This window comes from Sturnus vulgaris, chromosome 20 (assembly GCF_052056855.1).
Source record: "Sturnus vulgaris isolate bStuVul1 chromosome 20, bStuVul1.hap1, whole genome shotgun sequence".
In the NCBI taxonomy this organism is placed as follows: Eukaryota; Metazoa; Chordata; class Aves; order Passeriformes; family Sturnidae; genus Sturnus; species Sturnus vulgaris.
In genome coordinates, this window is record NC_142262.1 from 1,282,197 (window position 1) to 1,309,989 (window position 27,793).

The 27,793-nt window shown below is 57.1% G+C and overlaps 3 protein-coding genes across 8 annotated transcripts; 1 reads left to right on the forward strand and 2 right to left on the reverse strand.

Annotated features, from left to right (window-relative positions):
- The first annotated feature begins 70 nt into the window (after positions 1 to 70).
- On the forward strand, positions 71 to 9,708 carry VCF1 (VCP nuclear cofactor family member 1). Of its 2 annotated transcripts, XM_014887516.2 has the most exons (4): positions 71 to 249; positions 1,831 to 1,927; positions 5,541 to 5,603; positions 7,211 to 9,708. In XM_014887516.2, exons 1-4 carry the CDS (start codon positions 203 to 205, stop codon positions 7,445 to 7,447), a joined length of 444 nt encoding a protein of 147 aa, XP_014743002.1. In that variant the 5' UTR covers positions 71 to 202; the 3' UTR covers positions 7,448 to 9,708. The 2 variants fall into 2 exon arrangements, with proteins under 2 accessions (XP_014743002.1, XP_014743003.1); XM_014887517.2 differs by lacking the exon at positions 5,541 to 5,603 and having other exon boundaries at positions 74 to 249.
- On the reverse strand, positions 8,335 to 16,323 carry COG1 (component of oligomeric golgi complex 1). 5 transcript variants are annotated; one of them, XR_015807850.1, is made up of 15 exons: positions 15,989 to 16,322; positions 15,556 to 15,800; positions 14,712 to 14,893; positions 14,260 to 14,430; positions 14,029 to 14,182; positions 13,695 to 13,905; positions 12,822 to 13,574; positions 12,410 to 12,556; positions 11,421 to 11,582; positions 11,055 to 11,182; positions 10,531 to 10,639; positions 9,977 to 10,086; positions 9,809 to 9,884; positions 9,417 to 9,682; positions 8,335 to 8,516 (listed from the first exon to the last, which is right to left on the reverse strand). XR_015807850.1 is itself a non-coding variant. In XM_088176729.1 (15 exons), the coding sequence occupies exons 1-14, from the start codon at positions 16,310 to 16,312 to the stop codon at positions 9,435 to 9,437; spliced, it is 2,790 nt and encodes a 929-aa protein (XP_088032855.1). In that variant the 5' UTR covers positions 16,313 to 16,322; the 3' UTR covers positions 8,335 to 8,516; positions 9,417 to 9,434. The 5 variants fall into 5 exon arrangements, 4 of the variants coding, with proteins under 4 accessions (XP_088032855.1, XP_088032854.1, XP_014742910.2 ...); XM_088176729.1 differs by having other exon boundaries at positions 9,417 to 9,452; XM_088176728.1 differs by lacking the exon at positions 9,417 to 9,682 and having other exon boundaries at positions 14,260 to 14,424; positions 15,989 to 16,323.
- A 653-nt stretch (positions 16,324 to 16,976) lies between these two features.
- Positions 16,977 to 23,716, reverse strand: SSTR2 (somatostatin receptor 2). The gene is made up of 2 exons (XM_014887563.2): positions 23,673 to 23,716; positions 16,977 to 23,217 (listed from the first exon to the last, which is right to left on the reverse strand). The coding sequence occupies exon 2, from the start codon at positions 23,170 to 23,172 to the stop codon at positions 22,042 to 22,044; it is 1,131 nt and encodes a 376-aa protein (XP_014743049.1). The 5' UTR covers positions 23,173 to 23,217; positions 23,673 to 23,716; the 3' UTR covers positions 16,977 to 22,041.
- Between the last annotated feature and the right edge of the window lie 4,077 nt (positions 23,717 to 27,793).

Below are 27,793 nucleotides of genomic sequence, written 5' to 3' on the forward strand. Positions count from 1 at the left end.
GCCGGCCCACGAGGCGCGCGCCGTGACGTCACAATGGCGCAGCCCCGCCCGCGTCGGCGCACGCCGTGACGTCACGGGGGCGAGGCGGCGGCGGCGGCGGAAGCGGCGCTCGGGGCCGGGCAGGGCCGCGCTGCCGCCCCTCAACCGCGGCCTCCGTCCCGCACCGCGGCCTCCGCCCCGCACCGCCGAGCTCCGACCCGCCATGAGCTGCCGGCAGCCGCTGCCGAGCGAGCGGGGAGCGAGGCAGAGGTGGGTGAGGGCAGCGCGGCCTGAGGGACGGGAAGGAGAGGCCGCGCTGAGGGAACGGGGGCTCGGCCGCTCGGAGCAGCCCCGGGGGCGCCGCGCCGGGGGAGGGGTTGGCGTAAGGGGTGAGAAAAGGGAGAGCGGCCCCTGAGCGCTGCGAGCGGTTCAGAGGGGCTGCGGGGTTCGAGGTGTCGGCCACGGAGGTTGGGTGCTCTCGGAGGGTGAAGGGATGTGGGGGATGCGGAGGAGATCCTCGGTGTGGTGGGGGAGGAACCGGAGGGATCGTGGAGCTGGGAGGCAATGGGGGATTGTGGAGACGGGGAATGGGGTGGAAGGAACCTTAAAACCATTCCCATTCCACCCCTGCCATGGGCAGGGACACCTTTCACAGCCCTGGGTGCTCCAAGCTGTTGAGGTCACTGCAGGTGTTGAGGAAGGGAAGATGCAGATGCAAAGAGGGGTGAAGGGAGGAATATCGAGAATATCCCTTCCCCAGGGAGTGTTCCAGCACAGATGGCCAGCGTTTGGTGCCGGTGGTCCCAGGGATGGGGAGCAGGGAGGCAGCTCCGGGCTGTAGGCGTGGGCCAAATCCTGGCAGCTGAGGCTGGAAGAAAGGAGCCAGTTATAAATACCTCCCTCGAGTCTGTTTTGACTCATTCGAGCACGGATTAATTTTAGGCACACCAAAACAGCTCCATCCTGTGGGTTTTTTTTTTATTTTTGGAGATCCTGGCTGACTTGTCACGTTTGTACGGTGGGGAGAAGCGTTTGATGTTTGTGTAGGAATTCTGGGATGCTGTGTTGGTGTCACAGAATCTCACAGTGATTTGGGGTGGAAGTGACCTTTAATGTCATCCAGTGCCACCCCCTGCCATGGGCAGGGACACTTTCCACTGTCCCAGGTTGTTCCAAGTCCTGTCCAACCTGGTCTTTGAGGTCTTCCCTTTATCTCCTCTAATCTGGGAATATTAGCATCACTCCCATTATCCTCCTCCAAACTCTGCCTTGATGCCTGCAAAGATTTGGATAAAAATTAGGTTAAAACTTGTACCCACCAGGACAGGCAGTACAGGGTGTTGTGAGGGGGTGGCAAATACAGCAGAAACTGGGAAGAGTTTGTTTTCCACGAGGTGTTTCCTTATTTCCACGTGGGAAATTGGATTGTTTTGGGATGTGACTTGACTCCAGACACTGTCAGAGTGGAGAGTTGTTGTGGGGTGGTGTGAGCAGCTGAACAATTGGAGATGTGGTCACTGCCACTCGTCCCAGTGCTGTCCCCAGCCTGTCAGGTGTCACTCTGAGCCCAGGGATTATTTTTAGATGTGTAAGGCTGACAATTGTTAAACGAGTTTATTTAGAAGGATGAGTTTAATGTGAGTCCACGTGCCTTAAACTGATGGGAAACATCTCGTGAGAAGCAGGATCCTTTTCTCTGCCCTCAGGCAGCAGCTAAAAGGGGAATGTGGGAGTCCACAGCACCTCAGGGGTCTGGAGACATCCTGCATTAATTTATCAGGTGTTCCTGCTTTTTTTGGGTGCCTTCAGAAGGTAGATCAGTGAGCTGATGATTGATTTTTTCTCCTGCAGGAAGAGGAGAAGGAACGGCAATGAAGATGATGGTCACGTTCCCCAGACCAAACGTAGCACCAGGAATTCTGTCCTGCAGGACTCGTGGGACACTGAGGTGAGAGCCTTGCCAGGCACATCCAGTCTCCTCCCATGCTGCATTTCAACAGCACTTGGAATATCCTGTGCATTCATTTAGTTTTTATTTCATAGCTTTGTGTTTGAGGTCGTGAGGTTTGACTTGGTGACATCAGAGATCGAAATCAGCACTGAATCACTTTGGAAATCAGCATTTCCTGTGAGCCTGGTTATCCATTATTTCCATGTATTTTCATATATTTATCCATATATCCATAGATTTCTAGGAAGAAATTTCAAATCCTGCTGTGCAGCACCCAGGGAAATAATTTCCTGCTGATTTTGCTGAGTGGGATGAGCTGAGGGGATGCTGAGGGTGGATGTGTCCCTGTGCTCACTCTGCCTGACCATCAGCTTTGCCTTTCCTTACAGTCAGGTGATTATTTGTGGGAGAAAGACAAAACACATTCCAGGCAGGCCTTATCTGATGTGGAAAAAATGCTCTGATAGAGCTGCTCAGTTTGGTCACAGCTAAAACACTCAAAGTGTTTTGGTTTTTTTCTCACATTTTCCATGATTTTTTGCTGGATGTGGGATAAATTCCCTTGTTTTCTTATCCCTCACCAGACAATGTTCTCTCAGTGCGTTTTGAGATTTCTTTTTTCTTAAAAAAAAAAAAAAAAATTGCTGATTTCCCAACTGCTGACAGATTTCCTGAGATGTCACCTGGGTGAATCACCTGAAAATTCACTGTGAGCAACGTCCTTGTGTTCAAAACATTCATGGAAAAGAAGGTGCAGAACCCTCTCTGAAGTTAATGAAATTAATTTCTTTGAAGGTTTTGGAAATACCCTTGGTTTTTTAGAGCCTCCTCACTTTGAAGGTGGATTGTAATGAGCACTTACAATCTGAATTATTACAGAATTAACTCAATTATTCAACTATTCATTGTACTCCGCAGAAAATATTTAGTTGCTGTGTAACTTTGAGCTCTTTTATAATCTAAAAATGATTTCAAATGAATATTTCTACATTGGTGTTGTGAGGGAGACTCTCCCTCAACCTGTACAAATAGATCATGTGATAGGAAACACTGCTGGAAACGCTTTAAGAGCTGCTGTCCATCATGAAGGAATCCTCTGGGATGAAAAGTGCCCTGTGCTGCTGTGTTCTCAGCAGGGACACTTTGCATTTTGGGGTGTGCTGGGGAGAGGCAGCCCTGATTTGTTGCCATCTGACACTGAATCACTTGTCCAACAGGTCAAACCCCTCCGTGTGTGTAGAGTAGTTAAAGGCTAAAGCAGCTTTAGAGGAGGAGGACGGATTTAGTGTGGAACAAGGGATTTGAAGTAGGAGTAATGAAATTAAGGATATCAGGAAAACCCCCTGATGGTGAGTGCCAGAAGCACCTTTGCTTGTTGTGTAAACACCTGGTGTTTGGGCAGAGCCACTAAAAGCAGGACTGGCAGTGGGTTTGTGGCCACACAGGAGGGGTGACCTCAGCCCTGGCCTGCTTTCCTGTGAGGGAACAGCACGGGCATGGCTGAGCCAGGGCAAGGTCACTGCTCAGCCTAACACAGATCTGCTTCTTGCATGCTCTTGCCTGGTAAAAGTCTGGTTTTAACACCTTAAACCCTGGTGTGAGGCAGGGAGGAGCTGTCACTGCTGAGGAATGGACACAGCTTCTCAAACACCACGGCCTCCTTCCTGGGGAACAGAATTCCCAATGTTTGCTCCTGATGAATAGAGCTTTTTCTCTCTTTTTTTTTTTTTTTTTTTTTTTGGCTTGTTTTCTTGTCAGATCTCTGAACTGAGCATGCCCAGAAATTCAAGCCACGAGATTAAATCTGTATTATTCCAACATTTGGTTAAGGACTTCCTGTGCCAAAGGGAGAAATCCTCGTGCTCATTGTGCACGAGTGCTTCCGATTGGTGTCTCCTGGAAAGTCTCAGCCACTTTGGAACTCTTGTGTTCAGTTTCCTCATACTTTGCTGTGTGCAAAGACACCTCTTGCTGGTTAAAAATCCCCACTGGTTTTGGGATATTGCTTGGGAAAGGGGGAGTGGGAGCAGTTTGTGACTTCCAAGAGCAGGTGAGAGTCGCTTTTCATTACAGGGTGTCACTTTTTGTGAAACATTACCCAATGTCCTGATTCCTCGGGCCTGTTTTGGTTCAAACTCACTGTTCCCTCTTGCAGAGCGAGGCTTCTTTGAGAACACAAGCTCAGGATGGCAATCAGGCAGCTGCATTTTAAGCAGCACTTGGCTTTTGGCAGGATCTCTTCCCATTTTTTTTTTTTGTCTTGCACGTTTTGCTCTGGAGAATGAGGTGAAGGGAGATTTTTTCCTTAGTGGCAATTCAAAGCTGGGCTGTGATGTTATGAGTCCCACTGCTCATCCAAATCACATCCAATTCCAAAGGATTTGCTGTTTTCTCCCTCTGGATTATCCTTTCACCCAGGACAGGCAGCACCCTTGACTTCCAACTTTCCAGGATGGAAGCAGATTCTCTCCAGTCTCCACCAGTGCTGCTTTTTTGGCCAGTTGCTGCAAGGATGTGCCATTCCTGCTGCTCCTGGAGAAGCCACTGCCAGGTTCCAGGCTCCCTGGGGGTGACAGAACCCTCAGCTCTGGGCTCAGTCCATGGGCAGGCACAGACACGGGGCTGCAGCTCCAGCCACTGTTAAACATTAGCGAGGCAGAGCCTTTGCCACAACGGAATTTCACTTCCTGATCAGCCTGTCCTCCCTTTTCCAGGAGCTCAGCTGGCTTGTTTGCCCAATATTTGGTTAGAAATCCATTGCTTGTCCCCCTTCTACAAGGAGAAGTTGGAGTGGATCCTCCAAGCTGAGATTCCCAGCTGTGCTCTGAGGAATCACCAGTGCAAAGCCTTTGCTCTCATTTTCCCAGGGAAGGAAGCGAGTCTGAGTGTTCTGGCTGACCCTTTCCTTCCTCAATAACTTCTGCAAACCCCAATTTCTCATAGTTCCTCTTTGTTCTGAAACACCACTGGGTTCTTGGCAGAGATCAAATCAAAGTTCTTGTCCCCTGCTATCCAGGGAAGAGCTGCACTTCAGTTCTAACTAAAACTAGATCTGTTAAATTCATCTTAGATGTTGAGAGCAGCAGGGGCTGAGTGGCTTTCTCCAGTTCCTGTCACGAGGGATTGTCCCAGATCTGCACATTTCACAGGACTTTTGTTTGTTTGAAAGCTTTTAGTGCGATGTTGAGGGTTAATGAGCTCAGTAAACCTTGAAGATGCCCTTTTGATAGTTAAAGTATTCATAAACATCACTGGGCCGCTTTCCTTTGCCCCTGTAAAGCTTTGTTGATGCCTGCCTTGCTGACTTGATGACTTTAAGGATTCTTTTCCTGTCTTGATTGTGGTCCAAGTGCCTTGCAGAATGTGCAGCACAGCCTGGGGACATGGCAGTGGGCAATGGTGAAGGGGTGCCAGTGAATGTGGAAATAGAGAGGGTCTGACAAAGCCCATCTGTCACCAGCCTGAGGTGTCAGAAGCACGTCCCAGCTTCCAAAACCTCCGAGATGCACAAAATAATCTCTGCTAACAACTGGGAGACGTTTGTTGAGATGTGAAACTGGAGCGGCAAGCGAGGCCAGGCTCTCACTCGCATTTTTACCTTGATTTGCAGAAAGTGGCTGTAACGAAGCTCACTAAGGAGCGCAGACTAAAAGGAAACAAAGTGTCCAGTGCGGTGGGTTCCTCTCCGAGGCTGCTGTGACCCCTTCCAGCATCGCGTGTGACTCTTTGTGCTGCTCTGCAACAGCCCAGCACCACCCCCAGCTCCTCCCTGTCCTGCCGGGGCTCTCTCCCTCTCTAGATTTAGGAAATGGAGCTGGATGCTCCCGTAGTTCCATCTGTGCTCCCTGGGGAACGAGCCCGCTGTGTGTTTGTCTCTCCTCGCAGCCCGGGGCCCTTGGCTTGGCTTGCTGTGCTCCCACAGAGCTGAAGCATTTTTGGTGCTTAGCGAAACAAAGGAATTAGTCAGGGTTGGATGGTCAGGATCGATGGTGGAGCAGGGCTGGGGGGAGGGACGGATGTGTTCCACCCAAACATCCACAGTGCCTCCTGGCACTGCTGGCGGCAGTTTGCACCATTCCTGATTTATTCCCAAGTCCTGGGTGCAGCTTGCACCGTTCCTGATTTATTCCAGAGTGCTGGGCACAGTTTGCACCATTCCTGATTTATTCCCAAATCCTGGGCACAGTTTGCACCATACTCCAGACAAAATGCTGGGTGCAGTTTGCACCATTCCTGATTTACTCCAAGCGAGGCCCTTCTGGAATTGGTGCTGACTGGTAAATCCCTGAGGATTTTGTGAAATTTGTCCTCTTCTGCTGTGGCCACAAAGCTGTGACTTCTGTGGCTTAATCCTTACAAAAATTTCGATTTTTAGCTGCTGTCACTTACTGTATCTGCTTCTATAAATCATTTATGGGGTCCAGAGTAGCCACTTGCTGTTTGACTCATCCAAATATTTGCAGGTCCTGACCAGCAGATCACACAAACTCAAATATTCCCTCTGGAACTAATGGAACCTTTCCTTAGCAGCCTTTAAAATGGTGTTTTATGTCTTTGAATCCCTCATGATGATGGCAAATGCTCTTCCAGCCATTCCCATGAAACGTGGTTATCCTAAATGCTGACAAATGAGCCCTGGCCTCTTACCCCAGTCAAACGCTGAGTTATTTTTGCTGCATGAGGAATCCTTTGCTCTTTCACTGTCAAGTCAAGTAAATTGGTGTGGAATTGCTCTGGAACACTTCCAGTTAAGCTGCCATGGAGTACTTAACTGGGAGAAGAGTACTTGATGTTAGGGTGTTCAGAGACTTAAATTGGCTGTTTGTTTGTGCGTTTGTTTCTCACAGCCTCTTGCTCTGGATGCTTCAGATCTCACTTTAGGATTGCCTTGTAGGAAAATGCTTTGCATGGTGCTTCCCTCAAACCTCTGCTAGAGAAGTGCCAGCCCTGCCCTGCCTGCCTCTACTGACACCTGCAGCTCCCTGGGAATGTTCTTTATTTTCCAGTTCTCCACCACTCCAGTGCAAACGTGGGGCTGGGGGCAGAGCTGAGGGGTTTAACTGGGAAGGATTGAAATCCAACATCCCAGAGGTCACTGGAGCCTGGGTGAAGGTTTGTCCCTTCAGCTCTGTGACACCGGTGTGGGCAACAGTGCCAAGGTGGATTTAACCATTCCATCAGGCTGGAAATGTGGAAGGGAGGGATTTACCCTAAAAGGTTTGCTTGTGTGGGGTGAGGAAGACGTGTCTGATGTTGCTGTTCACCCTGTGTGTGTCCCAGTCCTCCAGCAGTGACAGCGGGAGCAGCAGCAGCAGCAGCTGTAGCAGCAGCAGCATCAACAGCCCCGACAGAGCAGAGTCCAGCCTCAACCCCAGGATTGCAGGATCCAGCCCTGTCTCCTCCCAGCCCTTCCACGAGCAGTCTGCACTAAGCCAAGGTCCTTACTTCCACATCAACCAGATCCTGAAGGAAGCTCACTTCCACAGCCTACAGAGCCGGGGACGCCTCCCTACATGATGACCCAGCAGCTCCCTGCCTTCTGTGAAGGGACAGCACTGTGTAGATTTGATATTTCAACTTCAAAGTTTGTTAAAATGGAATTGCACAAAATTGCCTGTTGCCTTTTCAGTCTATATTTGAAATAACAGGTTAACAGGAGATTGTTTACTTGTGGTTTGCTGCACTATTGCAATGCAAAAGGGGCTTTGAAGCAATTTTTATAGGATTCTTTTTGGGGTGGTTCTAAAGTACGTGGCAAGAGGAGACTGAGGAGTCCACATGTGTGTTATAGGATTGCAAACTGTCCAATTCCAATCGACTGCCTAATCTGTTTGTTAGCAAGTTGTTGCTTTCTGTAAAGTTCTCTTAAGCGTTCCTCTTCAGTTTTATAAGTCTTTTTTTAATTTCAATAAACTAGTTAAAAAATTATTTGGCAACATAATTTTTTGAGCATTTAGAGTTAGCGAGAATAGGAGCAGTGAGTGCAGGTGCTCAGGCCTGTGAGCTCCCACCCAGCTCAGGGTGATGAAGCTTCTCTCGTGAGCTTCACTGCTGCAGGACTGGAAATGTGAAATGAGAGCCAGGACAGGTCGGGCAGGGGCCACTCAGAGCAGGGTGCTGGTGCCTGGAGGACACAGGGGTCTTACTCTGCTCCAGCACCCCTTTCCAGCTGTGAAATATTTTGTTTTCTTTTAGTGTGTAGGTTATTTTGGCTTCTTTTTTTTTTTTTCTTTAATTTGACTTTAACAGTGTAAGGATAGGAGGTGAAAGAGCAGCTCCACCAGGAGGGGACAAGGACAATCCAAGCCGTGCCTGGTTCCTGTGCCATGCCCTGCTCTGGCTGAGGATGGGAAGCCAATCCCAGAGGTGTCACCGCTCCTACGAAGGGGACAGAGAGATCTCAGTGAAGACAAACAGCAGAGCAGTTTTATTGTTTGCTGCCTCACTTGGTCATGCCCGAGAGCCAGCCCAGCTTGAAGAGCGACGGTGCCGCCGCGTCCTCGTCGTCGGTGATGAGCTGTCGGAACAGGGAGCCTGGCCGTGTCACCTCGTCCTCTCTGGGCAGCACAGCAGCTGCAGCCTGGCCCTTTGGGAAGACACAAGTGACTCTGAGTGTCACTGCACCCTCGGGGCGCCTCCTGTCCCCCCTCAGCAACGCCAGGTGGGACCAGGCCACAGCCGGAGCCACACCCGGAGCGGTGTCACTGCTGGGTTAGTGACAGTCACACACGGGGACACAGCACCTCGCTGCTGGCAGCAACAGGCACTTGGCAGATGTCACTCAATGCTCGTAAAACCCCTGAACGCTCATCAGAACCCTGTGAGCAGCAGGGCAGGAGCTGCTGCTCTCAGAGCAAGGGAACACAGTGTGGCAGAAGCACGGCTGGTGCCCTTGCAGGAGCTGTTCTTGGAGAACTGCAGATTTTAACCTCTCCAGATGAGTTTTTTAGCATTGAAGGAGGAGCAAAGCATCTGTCAGGGATCCTGGGAAGTGTGGCTAGCACAGGACATGAGTGTGCTGAGCACAGCACAGCAGCTGAGGGGAGTGACAGAACGAGCCAGACATCACTGCACACTGCTATGCTCCAGTCCAGCTGAGCTGTGAGAGGTAAGGAATACCTTTACTGGGAATTCTGGGCTTTTAGACACCCCTTCTGCTGGGTCTGGTCCTAAATGGCTCCAAGTAATGGAGAGTTACAAACTGATCATCTCAAATAACACTGGTAAAACCAGGCCTTTACCTCTTTGTCTTGGCTCTTGTCAAGACTCAACAGCTTGTCCCACGGAGAGATTGGGTTGGTAATAAATAAAGGAAACATTAATTGCTGCTTCCCACAGCAGTGAGGTATTCCTTGGCTCTCACTCAGCACACAGAGCCCCATCTAAGCAGATGTTTGAAACTGGGGGAAATGGAGCAACAGAAAGATTGGCTGCTAGAGCTCAGCACCAGGGGAGCAGCAGGACACTCCTCACACAGCTGGGGTACCTGAGGCCTCCTCGGGGGTTACAGGGCAGCATCCCACTGGAAAGGAGTTCAAGGATTAGCTACTGGCCTTCAGCCCTTCCTGCAGCCCTGTTTGTGAGTTGTCTTTGCATTGCCCTCAGCCATGTAATCCCTCACTGCAGTGGTTATTACCTGCTCTGCCACAGAGCAGTGACCCCAAAACCATCACAGGGGCAAAGGGTGAAGTTTTGGAGGGTCCTGGAGAAATCCACCCCATCCCCTGCTGTGCTGCCGTAATTTTTGTTTTACTGGAAATAAAAATCAGGTGAAATAATATTTGGCTGCTTTCTTCTTTCCCCACAAACTCAGGTGTTGGGGCGACAGGGAATACTGGGGCAATATTCCTATTTTTACAGCTCACTTCAAACACCAACCTGGACTCTTTCTGTGCTCGTGGCAGTGACTTTGCTCTTCCGTGAGCTCGACATGCTCAGTGGCAGAAGTCCAAACCTTAAGAAATGGAAGAAAGAAATGTGGGAAGCAGCAATTCCAGAGCAGCTTCCCAGAGGCAGGAAAATGCCTGGAAGAGTTGGGTGCCTCACCTGATCTGGCTGGATGCTAAGGGCAGGATGTTGTGGAGCTCCTGTGAGCTTGGTGCACTGCCCCTGCTCGTGTACTGGTGTTCTGTCCCAGTCAGCAGGCCAAAGAGAACCTGCAAGGCACCAGGAGCTGTTTGGATTTTGGGGAAGAGAAGCTGGAAGGCACCAGGAGCTGCTTGGATTTGGGATTCCTGCAGAGCTGACCCCACAGTACGTGGTGAATCCACTGCCACACCACCAGCACTGAGTTTGAACATGAAGTGTCTCCCTTCCCCCTCTTAACTCTTGTGTTTAATTATTCCCACAGTTGACTCCCAGGCCTGTTTCAGCACTACTTAACCCAATTAGTGTTGCACAGGCTCCAGTGAATCCTGTTAGATAAAGTTCAGCCAGCCCCACACGGTGCAGCCAGCTCAGCCAGCTCCTCTTATCTTCAGCTGGCACTAAGCATTCTTCCCCTTTCCAAGGAAGTGCCAGTGCTTATCTGGAGGCATTAAAGAGTTTAAAGCCAGCCCAGCTGCCCTGCTGGAGGTGTTTGCAGCCCTGCTCCTCCCTACCGAGGTTCTCTGCACCAGGCGGTTCAGGTTGCTGTTCAGGTGTGGGGTGAACACATCCAGGTCGAAGGGATCGATGTGTCCCTCCAGGAAGTCGATGACCTTCTCAATCCTGCAGGCAGAGCAGGGCAGAGCAGAGGGCTCCTGTCAGGGGTGACACCCTGCTGCTGCCAGCTCTGAAGCAGCCAGGGATTTCCTGGCTGGGGTGACTGAGCAGAACAGCAGCTGCCCCAAGGGCTTCCAGCTTTTACACAACCCCAGCAGCAGAAACCTGCTCCCCATGTACCCCCCAAGGCTGGAGCTAACTCAAGGCTTTAACTCCTGGCTGGAAGCTTAACTGCTTTCTCCAGGGGCATCCTGAGGGTATCCTTGTGGACACAAGGAGAGGGACCAGCCCAGAGATTCCCACCCCATCTCTGTTCTGAGGATGAGCTCAGTGTTTGTGCAGTGTCACAGCTTGGAGCTTGCACTGTTTCAGTGCCCCCCAAAGCACTGCTGGAGGATGTGAAGCCCAGAATGTGCCATACCCGGAGTCCTGCTTGATCCTGCTGGGTTTTGTGTCCTCACTCTTGGCTGTCAGGATGATGCTGAGGTACCTCAGGTCGTAGAGGAGCTGCAGAGCCCTGCTCTGGGTCAGGGGGAAGCTGTCTGGCCTCTGCAAATGAGACAGGCAGGAATGGGGCTCCTCCCTGGCACAGGGGAGGCTGCCCAGGGGGGAATATTTGAGAACACCAACTCCAAGGTCCAACCAGAGTGTGAAATGTGGTGACTGCTCCCCTTCTGCCTGTTCTGGGGGAGGCAGGGTGAGTTTAAGGGTGTCCCCAGCTGTCACACACAGGCATTTTCTGTTCCAGGAGCATTCCCAGCCACGCTCCCATCCCACACCCAGGTACCTTCTCCTGCTTCTGCTCCACCAGTTTCTCATAGGCAGCGAGCACCTCTGCCATGCAGCTCCTCAGCAGCTCCTGCAGGGTGACCTTGGGCAGGGTGTGACCACCGACCCTGTTCAGCTCCTGGCACAGGCTGAACAGGAGGCACTGCACGTGCCACGAGGGCTGGGCAAGAGAAAAGAGTTTATTTGCAGTTGCTCTGTAAACTCCATTCCCTTCCACATCCCTTCAGATGGGTGGTGGGAGTTTCCAACTTCCTCAGCAGACACAAAGATCTGCCCCACAGCTTGGCTCAGGAATCTCACAGGGTCTGGTTTGCTGACACCCCAAATTTTGGGTTACAGCAGCTCCCAAAGTCCCAAAAAAACTTTACCAGACACTGCAGTGAGAATTGCTTGTGCATCTTCTGTCAGCACAGACCCTGCTCTGTCCACCCACTCCCTGGGGCTGTTCCTCCCTCATCTCCTGGGCCTCCTGAATTCTCACCCAGCTGCTTTTTCCCTCAGATAATAGAATTCACTGGGTAAGGCTCACTGCACTTCCCTGTCCAGCTCCTCCCATGCTGTGCAAACACAGAACTCACCGCAGGCCTGGCCCCCTCCCCCCTGCCACCTGCTCCCTGTGCCACCACCACACCCCTGCAAAGCCACACACTTCAGTTCCCTCAGGATTCCACAGTCCCACTGCTGCAGCCCTGTCCTTCAACGCACCCAACTTCCATGGACTCTCTCTCCTGGGACCTCTGTGTTTAAATCAGGCCTAAGTTCTCCTCTGGCTCAGTTTTACAGGATCTGGGCCAACCTTACTCATTGAGATAAACAAGGACAATGACCTATTTCCTTCCTCTGACCTCTGTCCTCACGAGGTGAGTATCTCAGAGAGCACCAGAGAGTGTTTGTCCTCTGCTCCTGACACCAAACCACCTCCCCAGCAGCTCAGCAAGTGGCTCTGGAAGGCAGTGCTGGGCTCCTCCCACAGGCTGCTCCTCATACCTGCACAGGCAGCCGGATCTTTGATGTCACACTGCTCCCAGACTCGGTTTCCTCCTGGATTTCAATCTCATCCCAGTTGGTGGCTGTGGCCAGCACAGACCCAGCTGTGTCGAGCAGCAATGTGTGGGTGAAGCTCTCAACCAGACCCTGGAACACAAAAATGAAAGCCCAGATCACAGGAACAGTTCTAACGAGAGCAAGAGCAGCCAGGCCACCCTGCCTGTGACCTGCACATCCCAAAGTGAATTTTATGGACTCCACCCCACTGGAGCCACCCCAAGGGCAGCCAGGCCACCCTGCCTGTGACCTGCTGCATCCCTGCACCTCCCAAATGGACACCAGCCCACTGAGCCACCCCAGCGAGGGAACCCCTCCCCAAAAAGCATCTCTGAGGAGGGAAACAGCTCCTTACTTTGGTGACAGCCGAGCTCCAGAGCTGATAAGCCAAAAGGCTCTGCTGCAGGAGCTCTGCCTTCACCTCCTGCCACTTGGCCAGCTCGGGGGACACCTCCTGGGCTTTGCCCTTGCCCAACTTCTTGGCAGAGCGCGGTTCCTTGGGCGCCGGCTCCGCCTGGCCCAGCACACAGCGCTGCAGGTGAGGGCACAGCTCGGGCAGGGCCTGGCACAGCCTGGCCATGAAGAGCACAGCGTTGAGCTTGGCATCCCCAGGGGCGTGCAGCTGGCTCTGGGCACTCAGGAGCTGCTCCTGGACACAGCCCAGGAGGTGCTGGGTGCAGCTGACACAGCGCTCACGGAGCAGCCCCTGCACGGTGCCCGCGTCGGAGAAGCGGTCGAAGGCAGAGCGTGGTGGCTCCTTGGGGACAGAGCCATCCTTGGGGAGGTAGGACAGGACATCCTCCAGCCTGGCCTTCAGCTTGGAGTCCAGTGTGGAGCAGAAGCTCTGCACACAGGGGGTGAGTGCCTGTGCCTTCATGGCCAGCCCGCTGCGGGTGAAGGGCCCGCGCTGGCCCACGCTGACCCACGCTGCGTCCCCGGGCAGGTCCCCAGGGCTCTCTGACCACAGGAACAGGGCCACGTTGTGTTCCAGCTGGATCTGCTTGCTCAGGGCACCACTGCTGCCTTTCACTTCCAATTCCTGCAAGGCTACAGCCAGCAGCTGCTTGGAGCTGCTTGAAATGGAGTCGAAGCCTTCTTTGGTCAGAGTCTGCAACAGAATCGGGAGAAAAAAACCGATTTCAACTTAAACACAGCCTCAGTGCACTGAGGGCTGGGTGAGACAACAACTGGGGGTGCAGAGCAAGGCTCCCCAGAGCACAGCACCCACCTGCAGCCTGTCCAGGAAGAGCTGCTGCAGCAGCTCCTCCCAGAAGGACACAGGTCTGTCGAGCAGGCGCCGGCACACGGCCTCCCAGTTGTGGCTGCTGGACTCGCTGGACAGCAGCTCCCACACGGCATCACGGATCCCTGCCAGCCCCTTCATGCTCTTCACGAACACCAGCAGGGTCCTGACCCCCGTCCTGATGTCATCACTGCACCTGGAGGCAAAGTTTCACCTCTGTGAGTGAGGGGCGTGAGGCTGCTTACATGAAGGTGAGGATGAGGAGGATGAGGGGATGAGGAGGAAGTCAGCCAGGCTGGGATTGCCCTGTCCCACTCACATGTTGATCCACTGCTGCAGGGTCTCCCTGAGGTACTCCTGGCTGATGGGGTGTGCCAGGGTCCGCAGGGCTGGCTGGAATTCCACCACGGACTCAGGCAGGTACTTGAACCAGCTGCTCAGCTTCAGATCCTCCTCCAGCACTCCTCCTCTGCCTGGAATCACAGTCAAGGATCAGCCCAGCACAGGGCACCCCCTCCTGCCTGCACACCTGGGCAGGTGCAGGGCTCACCTGCAGGATTCTGGCCCGTGGTGCTCTCCAGGGTGGAGAACAGCAATCCACAGGGCAGGGCTGGGTCTGGGGCCATCCCCTCAGGCACAGTGTAGAAGAGAGCGTGGGCCTGGTACAGTGTGGTGGTGAGCAGCTCCATCAGGGAACACACCTGAGCTTTGATACCTGCACCTGCAGAGAGGTGACTGTGAGCCTAGGCAGCCCTTCAGCACAGGTCAGTGGCACTGTCAGGGCCTGTGGTCCCTTCCAGGGAGGGCAAAGCACTCAGCCTCATGCCCCACCTGCTTCCCCATTACAGCTAGGCTTGGACTAACCCCCCGAGAACTGTGAATTTTTGGATTATTTTGCAGTGTCCCTATCACCATGAGATTTATGGCAATCACCTATCCCTGCTCCGGGGGCAGGACAAGGTGAAGGGAAGGCTCACCCCGACCTTGCCCCATGGCACTGACCGTGGTGTGGCTGGTTGAGCAGCTGCTGGATGGCCATTTTCCTGGCCAGCAGGAAATCAGCCAGGGCCTGGCGTGGGGAGCTGTCCTCCAGCAGCATGATGGCACACAGGGCTTCTGCCACCGCCTGGTCCGAGCCCGTCCGGCAGCGCAGCAGGGCCTTGCTCTCCTGCAGGATGGTGGATCTGCCACAGGGACCAGCTCGAGTCACTGCTGGGCCCCACTCAGCTGGCCTCGTGTGACTACCAAAGTGTGGCTCTTTCCCACTTCTATCTGGGTATTACTGGAGTGCTGAGATGGTTTTTGTTCCAGGTTCATGGAATGGTTTGGGTTGGAAAGGATTTCCCTAAATCCCTGTCAGTGCTGTCCCGTTGTCTGATGGAGCCCCCAGGATGTGATTGCTGGCCATGGGATATTCCCTCACATCCCTCCTTCCCTGCCATGCTCCAGGGGCATTCCTGGAGCACTGTGCTCCCAGATTTGACATTCCCATAGCCCAGGGATCCTGCCAGTGCCTTCCCTGAGAGATCCAGGTGCAGCTGCCTCAGGACAGGTTAAGAATTCTCCCACCTTGCTGCATCCAATTTCTGTCCTGCCTTCCCTGGGCTTCCCTCAGTCCCAGTGACGGGAACAATTTGGAGGGAGAGAATTTAGGATCAAGCAGTTCCAAATCCCTACACCAGGCTGCTGCAAGTCTCATCCAGCATACAGGATGGAGCACTGGGACATTTCCAGGGATGGGACAGCCCAAACTTCTCTGTGCCAGGGCCTCGTCCTCTCCTCATCCAGCGCTTCCCACCTCACCCCCTCCTCATCCATCCCTTTCCCTGCCCCATTCCCGGCACACCTGAGGTGGCTGGCAGCCGCCACTTGTCGCAGCAGGATCGGGAAGCGAGCGAGGATGGGGCTGGAGCGGGCTCGGGGGGTGTCGAGCTGGAGCTGCCGGCGCAGGTGAGCCCCGAGCAGGTGGAGCCGGGCCGCGGGCAGGTACCGGCCCCCCTCCACCGCCCCCCAAACCTGCTCGGGAACCTCCAGCAGCAGCTTCAGCTGCGCCGCAGCCCCGTAAAAACTCTGCTGGGCTGGTGGGCGAACCTGCAGAGGAGAAAGAGGGGATGAGGGAACGGATAAAACAGGCGTGACAATACGGGATGAGCGCAGAGAAGAAGGGATGGGGAGGAGAAGAACCAGCCAGAGAGGGAGATGGAATGGGAGACAAAGAATGGGTTCAAGGAGGAAAGAGCAGACAGGACTCAGTGACCACCCTCCCCGCTGTCCCTCACCGTGCCGGCCGGGCCGGGCCGGGCTGTGCCGCCGCCGCCGCCGCGCTGCAGGCCCCGCACGGCGCCCAGCAGGCGCTCGGCGCTCCGCCGCATCTCGGCGATGGTGTCGGCCGCCTCGATCAGGTCGCGATAGCGCTCGCCCACCATCTGCCGCAGCTCCTCTCGTTTCTGCTCGATGCTGGCGCGCAGCCGCCGCTCCACCGCCCGTAGCTCGGCCGCTGTATGGGCCTCGAACAGCGCCTCGGCCTCGGCACCGCGAGCCGCCATCGCTGCCACGACACCGACATCGGGCGCTGCCCGCACCGGCGGGGCGGCCGCCGCCATCTTGGTTACGGCAAGAGGACGGCACTTCCGGCGTCAGGGCGGGGCGGCGCCGCCATGTTTGTGTTGGGCACATCCGGGTGCCGTTGCCATGGCAGCGCCGCCATCTTTGTGCCGGGCACAGCCACACCCAGGTGCCGTTGCCACGGCAATGCCGCCATCTTTGTGCCGGGCACAGCCGCGTTGCCATGGACACGCAGCCAGAGGGAGAAAGCGCCGCTTTGTTTATTTTATTTAATTTGTTTATTTATTTAATTGCGTTTTCTCTTTCTTTCTCGTTTCCCAGGGAAACAGGTCGCGCTCCGCGGCCTGTGGGTGCCGCTGTCACTCCACACACCTCGGGAGGTTTCGTCCTCAGGGCCCTTTGGGTTGGGGGGGGTTTGGTTGGAACAGAGCTGGGGCTTTTTTCCCATTCTCCCATTCCAAAAACACCGTTCTGAGCACGAGGACATTCCCCCAAAATCCATCCAGGATGGAATGGAACAGGATCGAGCTTTAAGGTCCTTTCCAGCCCCGAAGGGAGAGGCAGATCCAGAGCCAGGCAGGATCCAGCTCCATGGGGATGCTGCTGGAACCAGAGCTCGTGGGTGTGTGGTTGTTGTATTCAAACCCCATAAACCCCCTTTTGTGCTGGAAATTGAGACGGGAAGAAAAAGAATCACAGGTATTTTGGAGCAGTTTGGTTTATTTGCGTGTTCAGTGTTGGTGCTGCTGGGCTGCACAGCTGCTCAGAGACAAACTTTGCATTTATAGGATTTGATAAACTCTGCTCCCAGGGACAGGACAAGAGGAAACTGCCTCAAATAGTGCTGGGGAAGGGCCAGGTTGGACATCAGGAGGAATTTCTTTGTGGAAACACAGGTCTGTCAGGCACTGGAAGTGCTCAGGGCAGTCCCCGTTGCTGGAGGGATTTAAAGCTGCGTGGTTGTGGCACTTGGGGACAAGGTCAGTGGTGGCCGAGGTTGGACTCAGTGATCTTCGAGGGTTTTTCCAACCTGAGCAATTCTGGGATGGTGTCTAAGCCTGCCTCATTCCCTCCAGCTCCAACACATACAAACAATCAGAAACTATAGGAAAACTCTTTTATTTCCCTCCTGCGCCATCCACAGCCCCCTCCCCGTGTGGGAAGGCTCAGTCCCACCCTGGGACACTGAGGAACGACTGCTGGGGAGGAAAACGGGGCAGGGAGCAGGGACACACCCTGGGCACGTCCTGGACACGAGGGATCCAGTGACAGAGCACAGCACAGGACACGGGGGATGGACAGAGCTGTGGGAGCTCTGCAGGGAATGGAGAGACCTCAGTCCACCTCCCTTGCCCTGCAGAAGTCACCTGGCAGAGTGACAGCAGCCCCTGTGGTCCCTCCCGGCTCGTGGGAGCCAAGGACCCCTGTGGGGCTGGGTCAGGGGACAGAAACCCCCCAGGTTTTATACATCCAGTATATACAATTTACATATATTTACAATCAGCCACCCCAGCCCTCCTCCAGACACTGTGTGGGGTGGGTGGAGGGATGGATGATGGATGATGTACGGATGGATGGATGGATGGATGGATGATTGATGGATCCATGGCTGGATGGATGGATGGAGTGGCCAGGCTTTGCATCCCTCGGCATCTCCTGATCGGGACACAGCTGGAGGAGGATCCTCCCAGCCTGGCTCTCCTGCCCTGGCTTTTCCCAGTCCAAGTCTTGGAGCAAGCAGGGCGTGGAGCTGAAATCTCTCAGGATATCCATGCTGGCAGGGAGGGGCAGAGGTGCCCTGGGGCTGGAAAGCAGCAGATCCCATTCCAGACTGGGCAGCTTTGGGATCTGCTGTGTCCTTTGCTTGTGCCTCGCTGGAGATTCCCCCTGGGAGCCACAGCAGGGAGGGGATGGAGATTCTCCCTGATTTTGGAATCGGCTCCTTCACAGCGAGGGTTTGGGGCTGGATGGGAGCCTGGGACGGAGCTGGGTGGGGACCCTGGGCAGTTCTGGGGGGAAAGGAAGGGACCTATCACAAAGACAAAGCTCTTCCCATCATGGCAGGGCGGGGAAAGCCTCCGGAGACACGGCAGAGCAGTTCAGGAGGAGATTATTTCAGTCCAAGGCAGCGCTGGAGCCGACACGAGGAGCTGCAGGGAGGGCTCCAGGTCCAGCCCCAGCCTCTCCTGCCCACCTGAGCAGGATTTGGCTCTGGAGCACAGGGGGACACTGGTCACCAGCCAGGCTGAGTCCGAGGGGGACACGGGGAGATGCCCAGCCCAGCTCTGCACACAAGGATGTCTCCATGCAGGTCCATGCCATGGCACTGGGGAGCTGTGGAGACACCCCTCAGCCTCACTGGGGTGAGGAGGAAAAGGGGAATTGGTTCCCACAGGCTTTGGGAAGGCTGGAAGGTTCGTACAGGAGTGACCCAGCCCCCAGGGGCCAGGTCCCTGCTCCAGGCATCCCGGGGAGCTTGTGGCACACCTCAATCCGTGCTTCCCATCACCTTGGATTTGGGAAAACGCCCTTCGTGCCTCTGCAGGCAGGAGCTGTCTGTAATCCCTGCTGCCCAGTCTGCGTGTGAAGCACCTGCAGGCTCATTCTCTCGGCTCTGCAACCACCAGCAGAGATTTCTCATCCCGCTGCCAACAGCCCTGCGAGGCTTTGCAGAGCAGATCCAATCTGAGGTCAAGTTCCCTCTAAAATCAAGTGGCTGGGAAGGAAAACTTCGTTACTGGCAGCAGCAGCAGCGGTGCTGATGTTTATTAGTCAGCAATGAACAGCAGAAGGTTTTATTTTGCTGGTTTTACAGCCGCTGTTGGGCTGTGGCTGCAGCTCCCTCCCAGCACTCCCAGGCAGCACATTTTGCTTTCCTGCCCTTTTTCCTCGGTGAGCTGTGGAAAGGTGGCCAAGGAGAGCCCTGGAAGCCCCCAGGAGCCGCCTCGTGCCCCTGCCCTGTTCCATCCTGGCTTTGGTGGCCTTTGGGATGTTGGTGGCAGCGCCCCACGCCCCTCATTCCTCACCTGCAGCCCCCTTGTCCCCATCCCAGCAGAGCCCCTGGGTGCAAAGGGGGGACACGGTTCAGATCACGTTTCAGATCACCCAGAAGTGTCACTGCCTGGGGGTTTGCCAGGACAAAGCTGACCCAGGGCTAGGAATTCCCAGGATTTCTGTATTTCCATATCAAACCAGCGCAGAGGAAGCGTGTTCCCAGCAGGAGGCTCCTGCTGGGGACTCCTGTGGAAATGCACTTGGGAACAAGTGTCCCTCTCCTCCTCCACCGGGATTTTGGTGGCAGGACTTGCACACACGGCTGGGATGGAGTCGGACACGGCAAATCCGGGCTTGGCCTGGCTGCAGGTGAGCACTGGGGGCTCCACACATCCCCCTCCCCATTGCACACCCGCTTTCCACGCAGACACCTCCCCCACGGAGTGCCCACGGCTGCACTGACGCATCACTGCGGCTGTGACACCGAGCCTGAGACAGCTCCCGAGTGTGACACCGAGCCTGACACAGCTCCTGGATGTGACACCGAGCCTGACACAGCTCCCGAGTGTGACACCGAGCCTGACACAGCTCCTGGATGTGACACCGAGCCTGACACAGCTCCCAGGTGTGACACGGAGCCTGGGCACAGCAACCTTGATCCTGGGCTGTGACACCGAGCCTGAGAGAGCTCCTGGCTGTGACACTGAACCTCAGACAGCAGCCCTGCTCCGGGCTGTGACACCGGTGGCACCGAGCCTGGGCACAGCAGCCCCGCTGCTCCCAGCCCTCCCCAGGCAGTTTCACCGTGCCCTGACCCGCTGCTGGTGTTCTCACTCCTGCAGGGTCAGCACGGAACTGCTGTGCCCCGGAATCCGGGGTCAGGGCTGTGCTCAGTGCCCAGCCAGGGGACAGGGAGGTGCCACACGGGCGCCTGAACGCTGTCACTGTTCCTCGGAGGAGCAGGAAAGAGTTAAAAGCAAACAATTGCTGACATCGCTCTGCTTTGTCTTGCGGTAAATACCCAACAGAGCCAGGAGCAGGTGCCCAGCCTGGCACTGAGCTTTTTTTGGGGGATCTGGCACAGGAGAACGGGATGCCCCAGGCTGGGATTTGCTGCAGGAACAGGGCAGAGCCATGGGGAAACTTCAGCCAGAGCTGGTGCTCTCGGCTGGAGCATCACCTGGAGGTCCCAAAGCAGGTGGCACCTGGCGCTCAGCCTCACCTCCCTCACTGCCAGGTGAAGGCTCCGTGTCTGCTGGCCATGGTGCCACCAGGGTGGGCTGGCACAGCGTGGGGTGACCGAGCCCACGGCTGTTTTCTCCTCCTGAACCCCCCGCGTTCCCACGGCTCGGCTCTGGAGCAGGGGCCTGTGAACGGATCCAGCCTCTGGCACAGCCGCTGCTCCGGGTGCTCCGGCAGGAAACCAGCACTTGTCCCTGTCCCCTGGGCTTTGCCTCGAGCTCCCGCTGCGCTGGCCAAGGAGGGGCTTTGTCTGGGGGGGTCAGGGCTCCAGAGCCCCGGGTTTATGCTGAGCTGGGAGGGCAGCCAGGGACAGGGACAGGGACAGGGACAGGGACAGGGACAGGGACAGGGACAGGGACAGGGACAGGGACAGGGACAGGGACAGGGACAGGGACAGAGCCGAGCGCTTCTTGGGAAGCCAAACAGAGCGGATGTGAGGCCAGCCCCGCCGCCCCTCACACAGTGCAGGATGCAGGGGATGGATCCGCGCTGCTCTGCCTTTCCTCATCCCCGGCTGCTGGGAGCTCTGCTGTCTGCTCTGCCCGGTCCCTTCGGCTCGGACAAGGGTGGGGACCGAGTCCCCAGCACCCAAATTCCCGTCCCCATCCTCTCCATCACCCCTGCCTCCAGCGTGACTTGCCTGGAAGGAGCAGGGAGGTGTCACCCCTCGGAGCCGTGGGCGGACAAACCCCGATCTCAGGCGGGTGCGGGAGGCGTTGGCAGCGCCAGGTGCCCGTGCCAGGCTGCTCCAATGTGTCACCGCTGCTTAAACACTTCCAAGGATTTCCCAGCAGGGAGCGGAGCTCGTGCCGCGGGTGCCCGGAGCAGCGATCGCGGCAGATGCGGGCGGTGGGAGGGGCAGCGGCTACCGGGGAGGGAAAAAAGGGGGGAAATTCTCCATCCGAGGAGAAAATCTGCGGGCGGGCGGCAGGGAAAGGGCTCTGCAGCAACGGGACACGGCAGGGCTGGGGGAGGCAGGGTGGGGTCTGCCCGGGCAGAGCTGCTTCCCGTGGGGATGTCACCCCCCGTGCTGGCCGTGTCCCCTCGGGGCAGGGCGGCTGCGACCGTCACACAGCACGGGGTAAGGAATAACCCAGGGAAAATGCGATCCCAAAGATCCCGGTCTCCTCGCACCAGGCCGGCGCGTCCCCCGTGGTGTCACACACCTGTGGCTCCTCCTGAGGTCCCCCTGTGCGTCCAGGTGCACCCACGCGCTGTGGGGCACAGCCCCAAAGCCAGCCGGCCCCGAGGGTGGCACGGGGGACCCAGCAGAGCCAACCCGGCCGTCCCTGTGCCAACGGTGGCACTTCGGTGCCGAAATGCGCCGCGTCGCCGTGAGCTGTCTTTGTTTTCCTGGCGAGGCGGCTCCTCCTGACCCGTATCCTTCCCAGCGCTTGAAAGCCAACCCAGCCGAGAGGAGCCCGGCAAGGACCCCCGAGGCCACGGGGTGCTCACAGCCGTCCCCTCAGGTGACATTCCTGCCTGACCCCGTGAGAGGAGGGGCACAGGCAGGACAGACCCCGCTGTCCCCTCAGATGCTCGTCTGCAGGTCACCGTTGAGCAGGGTCCTCTGCGTCTCCGTGGTCTCGTTGAGCCGGGACTTGTCCTGCTTGCTGTCGCTGCGGTCGGCCTCGTCCATGCCGCTGACCTTCACCAGGCACAGCACGTTCTGAAAGCTCTTCTTGAAGTTGTCGGACAGGAAGGCGTAGAGGATGGGGTTGGCACAGCTGTTGGCGTAGCTGAGCACCACCACGAAGTCGAACATGCCCTTGAGCACGGGCGTGGGCACGATCATGACGGACACGGAGGAGACGTTGAAGATGTAGAAGGGGAGCCAGCAGAAGATGAAGACGGCGACCACGATGGACACCATCCTGGTGACTTTCTTCTCGGATTTTTTCCTCTTGGACGAGCCCACCCTGATGCCCGAGGACTTGACTTTGATGATGATGAACAGGTAGCAAAGGCAGATGATGGTGAGAGGCACCAGGAAGCCCAGGATGAAGGCGTAGATGATGAACCCCGTGTACCAGGCGCCCGACTCTCCCGGCCAGATGATGGTGCAGCTACTCCTGCCGTGGTTGTGCTGCACCCCAGCATAAATCATGATGGGCATGATCACCAGCAGGGAGACGCCCCAAACGGCCACGTTGATCATTTTGGCTGTCCTGGGCCGCCTCCACTTGGCAGATTTGATGGGATGGACCACAGCCAGGTACCGGTCCACGCTCATGACCGTCAAGCAGAAGATGCTGGTGAACTGGTTGATGCCATCCACCGTCATGACAATCCTGCAGAGGGCTTTGCCGAAGGGCCAATGCACCAGGGCCACCTGCATGGCCAGGAAGGGCAGCCCGAGCATGAAGAGCTCGTCTGCGATGGCCAGGTTGAGGATGTAGATGTTGGTGATGGTTTTCATCTTGGCATAGCGGAGGATGACGTAGATGACGAGCGTGTTGCCGCACAGCCCGATGATGCAGACCACGAAGTAGATGAAGGTGAGGATGGCATTGCTGGTCAGGTCGAAGTGCTGGCCCGTGGCGTTCTGGGAGGTGTTGGTGGGAGCCTCCAGGGAGAAGTTGTCGAAGGGGGACGCCGGGGAGAACCAGAAGGCGGTGGCGTTGGGCAGCTCGTACTCCAGCTCCATGACTCTCCTCCCCATGGGCGCTGCTGGCTCAGAGGAGCCGAAATGTCATCTTCCCTGGCTCTGGGGAGAGATGAGAAGATTCTAGAAATCAGGGAGTAAATAGAAATGAAGGGATTCCTGGGGAGGATCTGTCCATCCTGCTGCCAAGCTCAGCGCGACAGAGGCTCCCCGCAGGGGGGGGTTCCCAACCCACTCCCCACGTCCCCTGCTGGAGCACTGCCCATCCTGCCCGAACACGCCTCAGCTCCTCCTGGCTCTGGCGATCCCGGAGCCTTTACGACTCCACAAATCCAATCGGTGCGTCCCGGTGATGCCCGGGAGCACCGAGCGCCGGGGGAAAACCTCCTCCTCTCCCGGCCGCTCGGCGGGTGCAGCCCCTTCCCTCCCAGCCGGCACCGGCACACCGAGCCCGGGCGGCTCCGGTGGGCGACGAACTCGCTGCGGGGACCCCCCAGCCCCGGCCCCTCTGTGTCTCCGCCGCAGAGGGCACCGGGCGGTGCTGCCCCGCCGCTCACCTGCTCCTGCCACCGCCCTGCCCGGCCCGGCGGGCACCGGGGAGGCGCCGGCAGCGCCGGGTCCCCGCTGGGCTCCGCTCGGTTCGGCTCCGCACGGCTCCGCGCACCCGCTCCCGGCGCGGCTGGAGCAGCGCACCGGCTGCGCCCCGCCCCGCGCGGGGCGGCTCTGCGGGGCCGGGGCGGGGACAACCCGCGGTGCCCAGCGCTGCCCACCCTGCTCTGCCCACCCTGCTCTGCCCACCCTGCACTGCCCATCCTGCAGTGCTCACCTTGCTCTGTCCACTCTGCTTTATCCACCCTGCAGTGCCCACCCTGCTCTGCCCACCCTGCAGTGCCCACCCGGCAATGCCCACCCTGCTCTGCCCACCCTGCTCTGCCCACCCTGCTCTGCCCATCCTGCAGTGCTCACCTTGCTCTGTCCACTCTGCTTTGACCACCCCGCAATGCCCACCCTGTCGTGCCCACCGTTCCCGCTCTGCACAGCCAACCCTGCACTGCCCTCCCTGCCTGCTCTGCCCACCCTGCCTTCGTTCCCTCTCCTGCAGTGCCCACCCTGCCTCCAGCCCTGCCTCCCCACTGTGCAGCAACATTTTGGTTCCTCAGCCTCCCCAGAGCCACCAGCAGATGGACAGGGAGATGGCAGCGTGAGGCTGCGTGTGGCAGCGTGGCCCAAGAGGCTTCTGAGAGCCCCAAAGTCTCCCTGGAACTGCTTTGGCCCCAGGAGTTTCCATTTTGTCTCCACAGCCAAGCCAAGGCAGGTCCTTGCTGGTCCTCCCAGCTGGGAGAGGTCGGAAGGTGATGCCGAAATATTTGGGGTCTCTGGGGACTTGTGCAGGACAGGTGGCTCCTGCCACGGCCCCTCCCTGGGGGAGGAAACACAAAAAGGAGAGGTCTGGGGCAGATAACCTCTGCTCTGGTTTGTTTGGGATCTTGAGAGCAATTAAATTATCTCTATTCCTGCCCTTCTTCCCATCGCTTGTCCAGGAGACAATAGAGAGCAGGAAATTAAGAGTGACTGTGAACAAAGAGCCCCGCGCTGAGGCTGCTGAGTGCGGCCGGGAGCTTCTGGTTTTCACTTCGCCATCCACTTCCCCAGGCGGATCTAAAGCCATCAGGTCCTGGAGCAGCGGCAGAGTCGTTATCAGCCTCATTAATCTTTAGGAGGCAGGAAAAAGCTGCTTGTGCTGGAGATGATGTGGGAATTAATGTCCCGGTAATAGAGGAGGGAGGGTGTGCAGGGGATGCTCGGCTGATTGAGTGGGGAGCGGGATCGGATCTTTGGGGTGCTGCTGTTGGGATGTCCCTGGGGTCCCACCACAGTTCAGGGGAGGAGGGAGGACAGCCCAGGAGAGGGGTTTGGTGCCTTGGGACCTTTCCGGAGCTGTTTTATCCTCCCCTGTGCCCAGGAGCGATGTCCTGCCCGTGCCCTTCCCTCGGCAGTGGGAAGGAGCAGCCCGGCTGGAGCATTCCCAGCGCTGCCTCCTTGAATTTGTCCCCTGCCCGTCACTCCTCTGGGCTCCTCGGTCACCCCAGCCCTGGCAGGGGCCTCTCCCGGCTGGAGAGAATCCAGAGGGCAGGAGCAGTGAGGCAGAGGGAGCACAGGGATCCCAGGCTGCTTCCAGCTGGCTGGGGCTGCCCGTGGAGCATCAGGGCTCCAGCCTCTCCCTGCCTTTCACTTCCACCTCACTGAGAAACCGGGGCCAGGGGGAGCCCAGCCAGTTCAGCCTGGCTGAACCCAGATCTAATCTTCATTAAAAAGCCCATAAAATTAATGAAATGATGGCCCGGTGGGTACTGAGGAGCTGATCGGAGCTGATCTCCATCCAGGAGGAGGGCAGCACCAGCTGCCTGAGTTAAGAAGCCACCCTTGAGCCTTTTGAAGGGATTTTTTTTTTTTTTTTTCATTCTGCTGGTTTTGGGGCTGAATTAAAGCCTGGTGCAGAATCTGCATCGCTGGGTGGTCCCTGGTTCGGAGGGAGCTGTACCAGCAGCTGGTTTGGTGCTGGCAGATAAACTCCTCTTTGTCCTTTTGCCTGGGAAGCATCCACTGCGCTGAAAAGCGATTTACTGGCAGGGCTGGAGAGAGGAGGAACACACAGCCCCTTCCCACACGGCCCAAATAACCCCTGGGAGAGGGGCACGGGGGTTACGTGACGACAGAGAGCTTCTAAAAACCCTTCCAAGTTTTCTGCCATCCATTCTGAGCTGTCCCTGTGGAAAAACAGCGCTGTCGACCCCTGTCCTGGAAATGAGTGTTGTAAGGAGCTGGGGCCGCGATGCCAATGGAGGGGTAGGGTGAGCTGGCCTTTCTCCTGGATCCGTGGGATGGAGGCAGGAATGAGGGAGGCTGGGCTGGGCTGTGGGGGGGTGCAGCTGCTGTTCCCCATTCTCAGGAGGGGAAGGATTTGCTCAAACGTGCAGCCAACCCGAGGATCCCTGTGGATCTCTTGGAGATGATGATGGATCTCCCGTCTGTGCTGCCCCGGCCCCTCAGAGGGTCCCCGCTGTCCCCTGCGGCCGTGGGGACAAGGCTGGCACAGGCAGGGGTGACCGTGGTGCTTCTGTCCCGGGCACGCTCGGGCTGGCACTGCCCTTTCCCTGCCCCTTCCCTGCCTTTTCGCTGCCTTTTCCCTGCCCCTTCCCTGCCCAGCTCCAGCCCAGCAGCCCTGGGTGGCTGCGGTGCCTCTGCTGATTCCTGCCTGGAGGCGGCCTGGCTGCTTTTCAGGGATGCCCGGGCTGGGGGCAGGCTTCGCTTTCTGCTAATTAGCCAGACAATCAGTCTGGGCCATGTCCCCGCACCCCGAGGCGCGGCAGGACCCGGCTGCTGCCTGCCAGATTTAATCGGGAGCGTCTGCAGCGCTGATGGATGGAGAGGGAGAGGCTCTGGCGCCTTCACCTGCGCCCGGGGCAGCATCCGGACCCTGCAGGATCCAGGGCAGCATCCAGAACCCTCCCGGGATCCAGGGCAGCATCCAGAACCTTCCCGGGATCCAGGGCGGGATCCAAGGCAGCATCCGGACCTGCCGGGATCCAGGGCAGGATCCACACCCCGGGATCCAGGGCAGGATCCACACCTCGGGATCCAGAGCTCTTCCCACTCCTCAGGGGTCTCTCCTCCACGCCCCACCCCGGCTCCTGCTGCTTCCAGACCCCCCCAAAGCCGATTCCTTCCCTCCCTTTCTCGCCCTCCCCTCCTCGCCCCGCCGTTATTTGCCTCTGTAATTGGTTTATTGATCTCTGGAGGGGCCGGGGCAGGGCTCGCTCGGTTCTCGGTGAATCACATCCCTGACACTAATGAGCCTTTGGCAGCCCCAGCCCGAGATCCCGGCTCCTGTCCCCGCTGTGCCTGGCTCGTCGGAGGCTCCTGCGCATTAAACCGGGGCTGAACAGGCTGGCTTTGGCAAGCCGGGCTTTGTTCCAGCTGGAAATGTCACGGCTGGTGACAGCACGCGCTGAGCTCGGAGCAGCTGCTGGGACTCCCCCCAGCCTTGCCGAGGGTCCCTCGTGTCCCTCCCTGCGAGCCCGGAGCCAGAGCAGAGCGATAAAAGTGTCCCTTTGTCACAAAGAGGTGACCTCAGCCCGTGCGATGGCACCGTGACCCCGCCTGTCCCCCTGCCCTGTCCTTGGGGACAGCCCTGGATGTCCTCACTCCCTGTCTCGCCATCCAGGCTGGCTCCAGCCTGACACAGATGGATTTGGGTTGGGAAAGAGCCCGGCCCTGAGCCCAGCCTGCACGGAGGGGACACTGCAGGGACACACTGCCCGTTCCCAGGGACATCCCAGCCAGCAGTGCCTGCTGCCAGCCCCGTGCAGGGTGTGCCTCTCTGCCCCAGACAGTTCGATGGCAAAAATAATCCCAAAGGATTTGGGTTCTGGCTGCCCCAGAGCTCCCTGGAGCTGCTCCTTGTAAGGTCTCGTTCAGCTTGATGGGAGATGGCACCAGATTTGAGTCCCTTTTGGTGTTTAAAATGAATTTTAGGGGCTCTGGGTCTCCCCCTTCCTGCTGGAACAAGGGGAGGGAGCTGCCAGCCCTCCTGGCCAGGGCTGTGACACGGAGGGGACAGGCAGGGCTGTGACACTGAAGTGTCCATGCACACAGAAGTGACACTGGGGAACGAGGG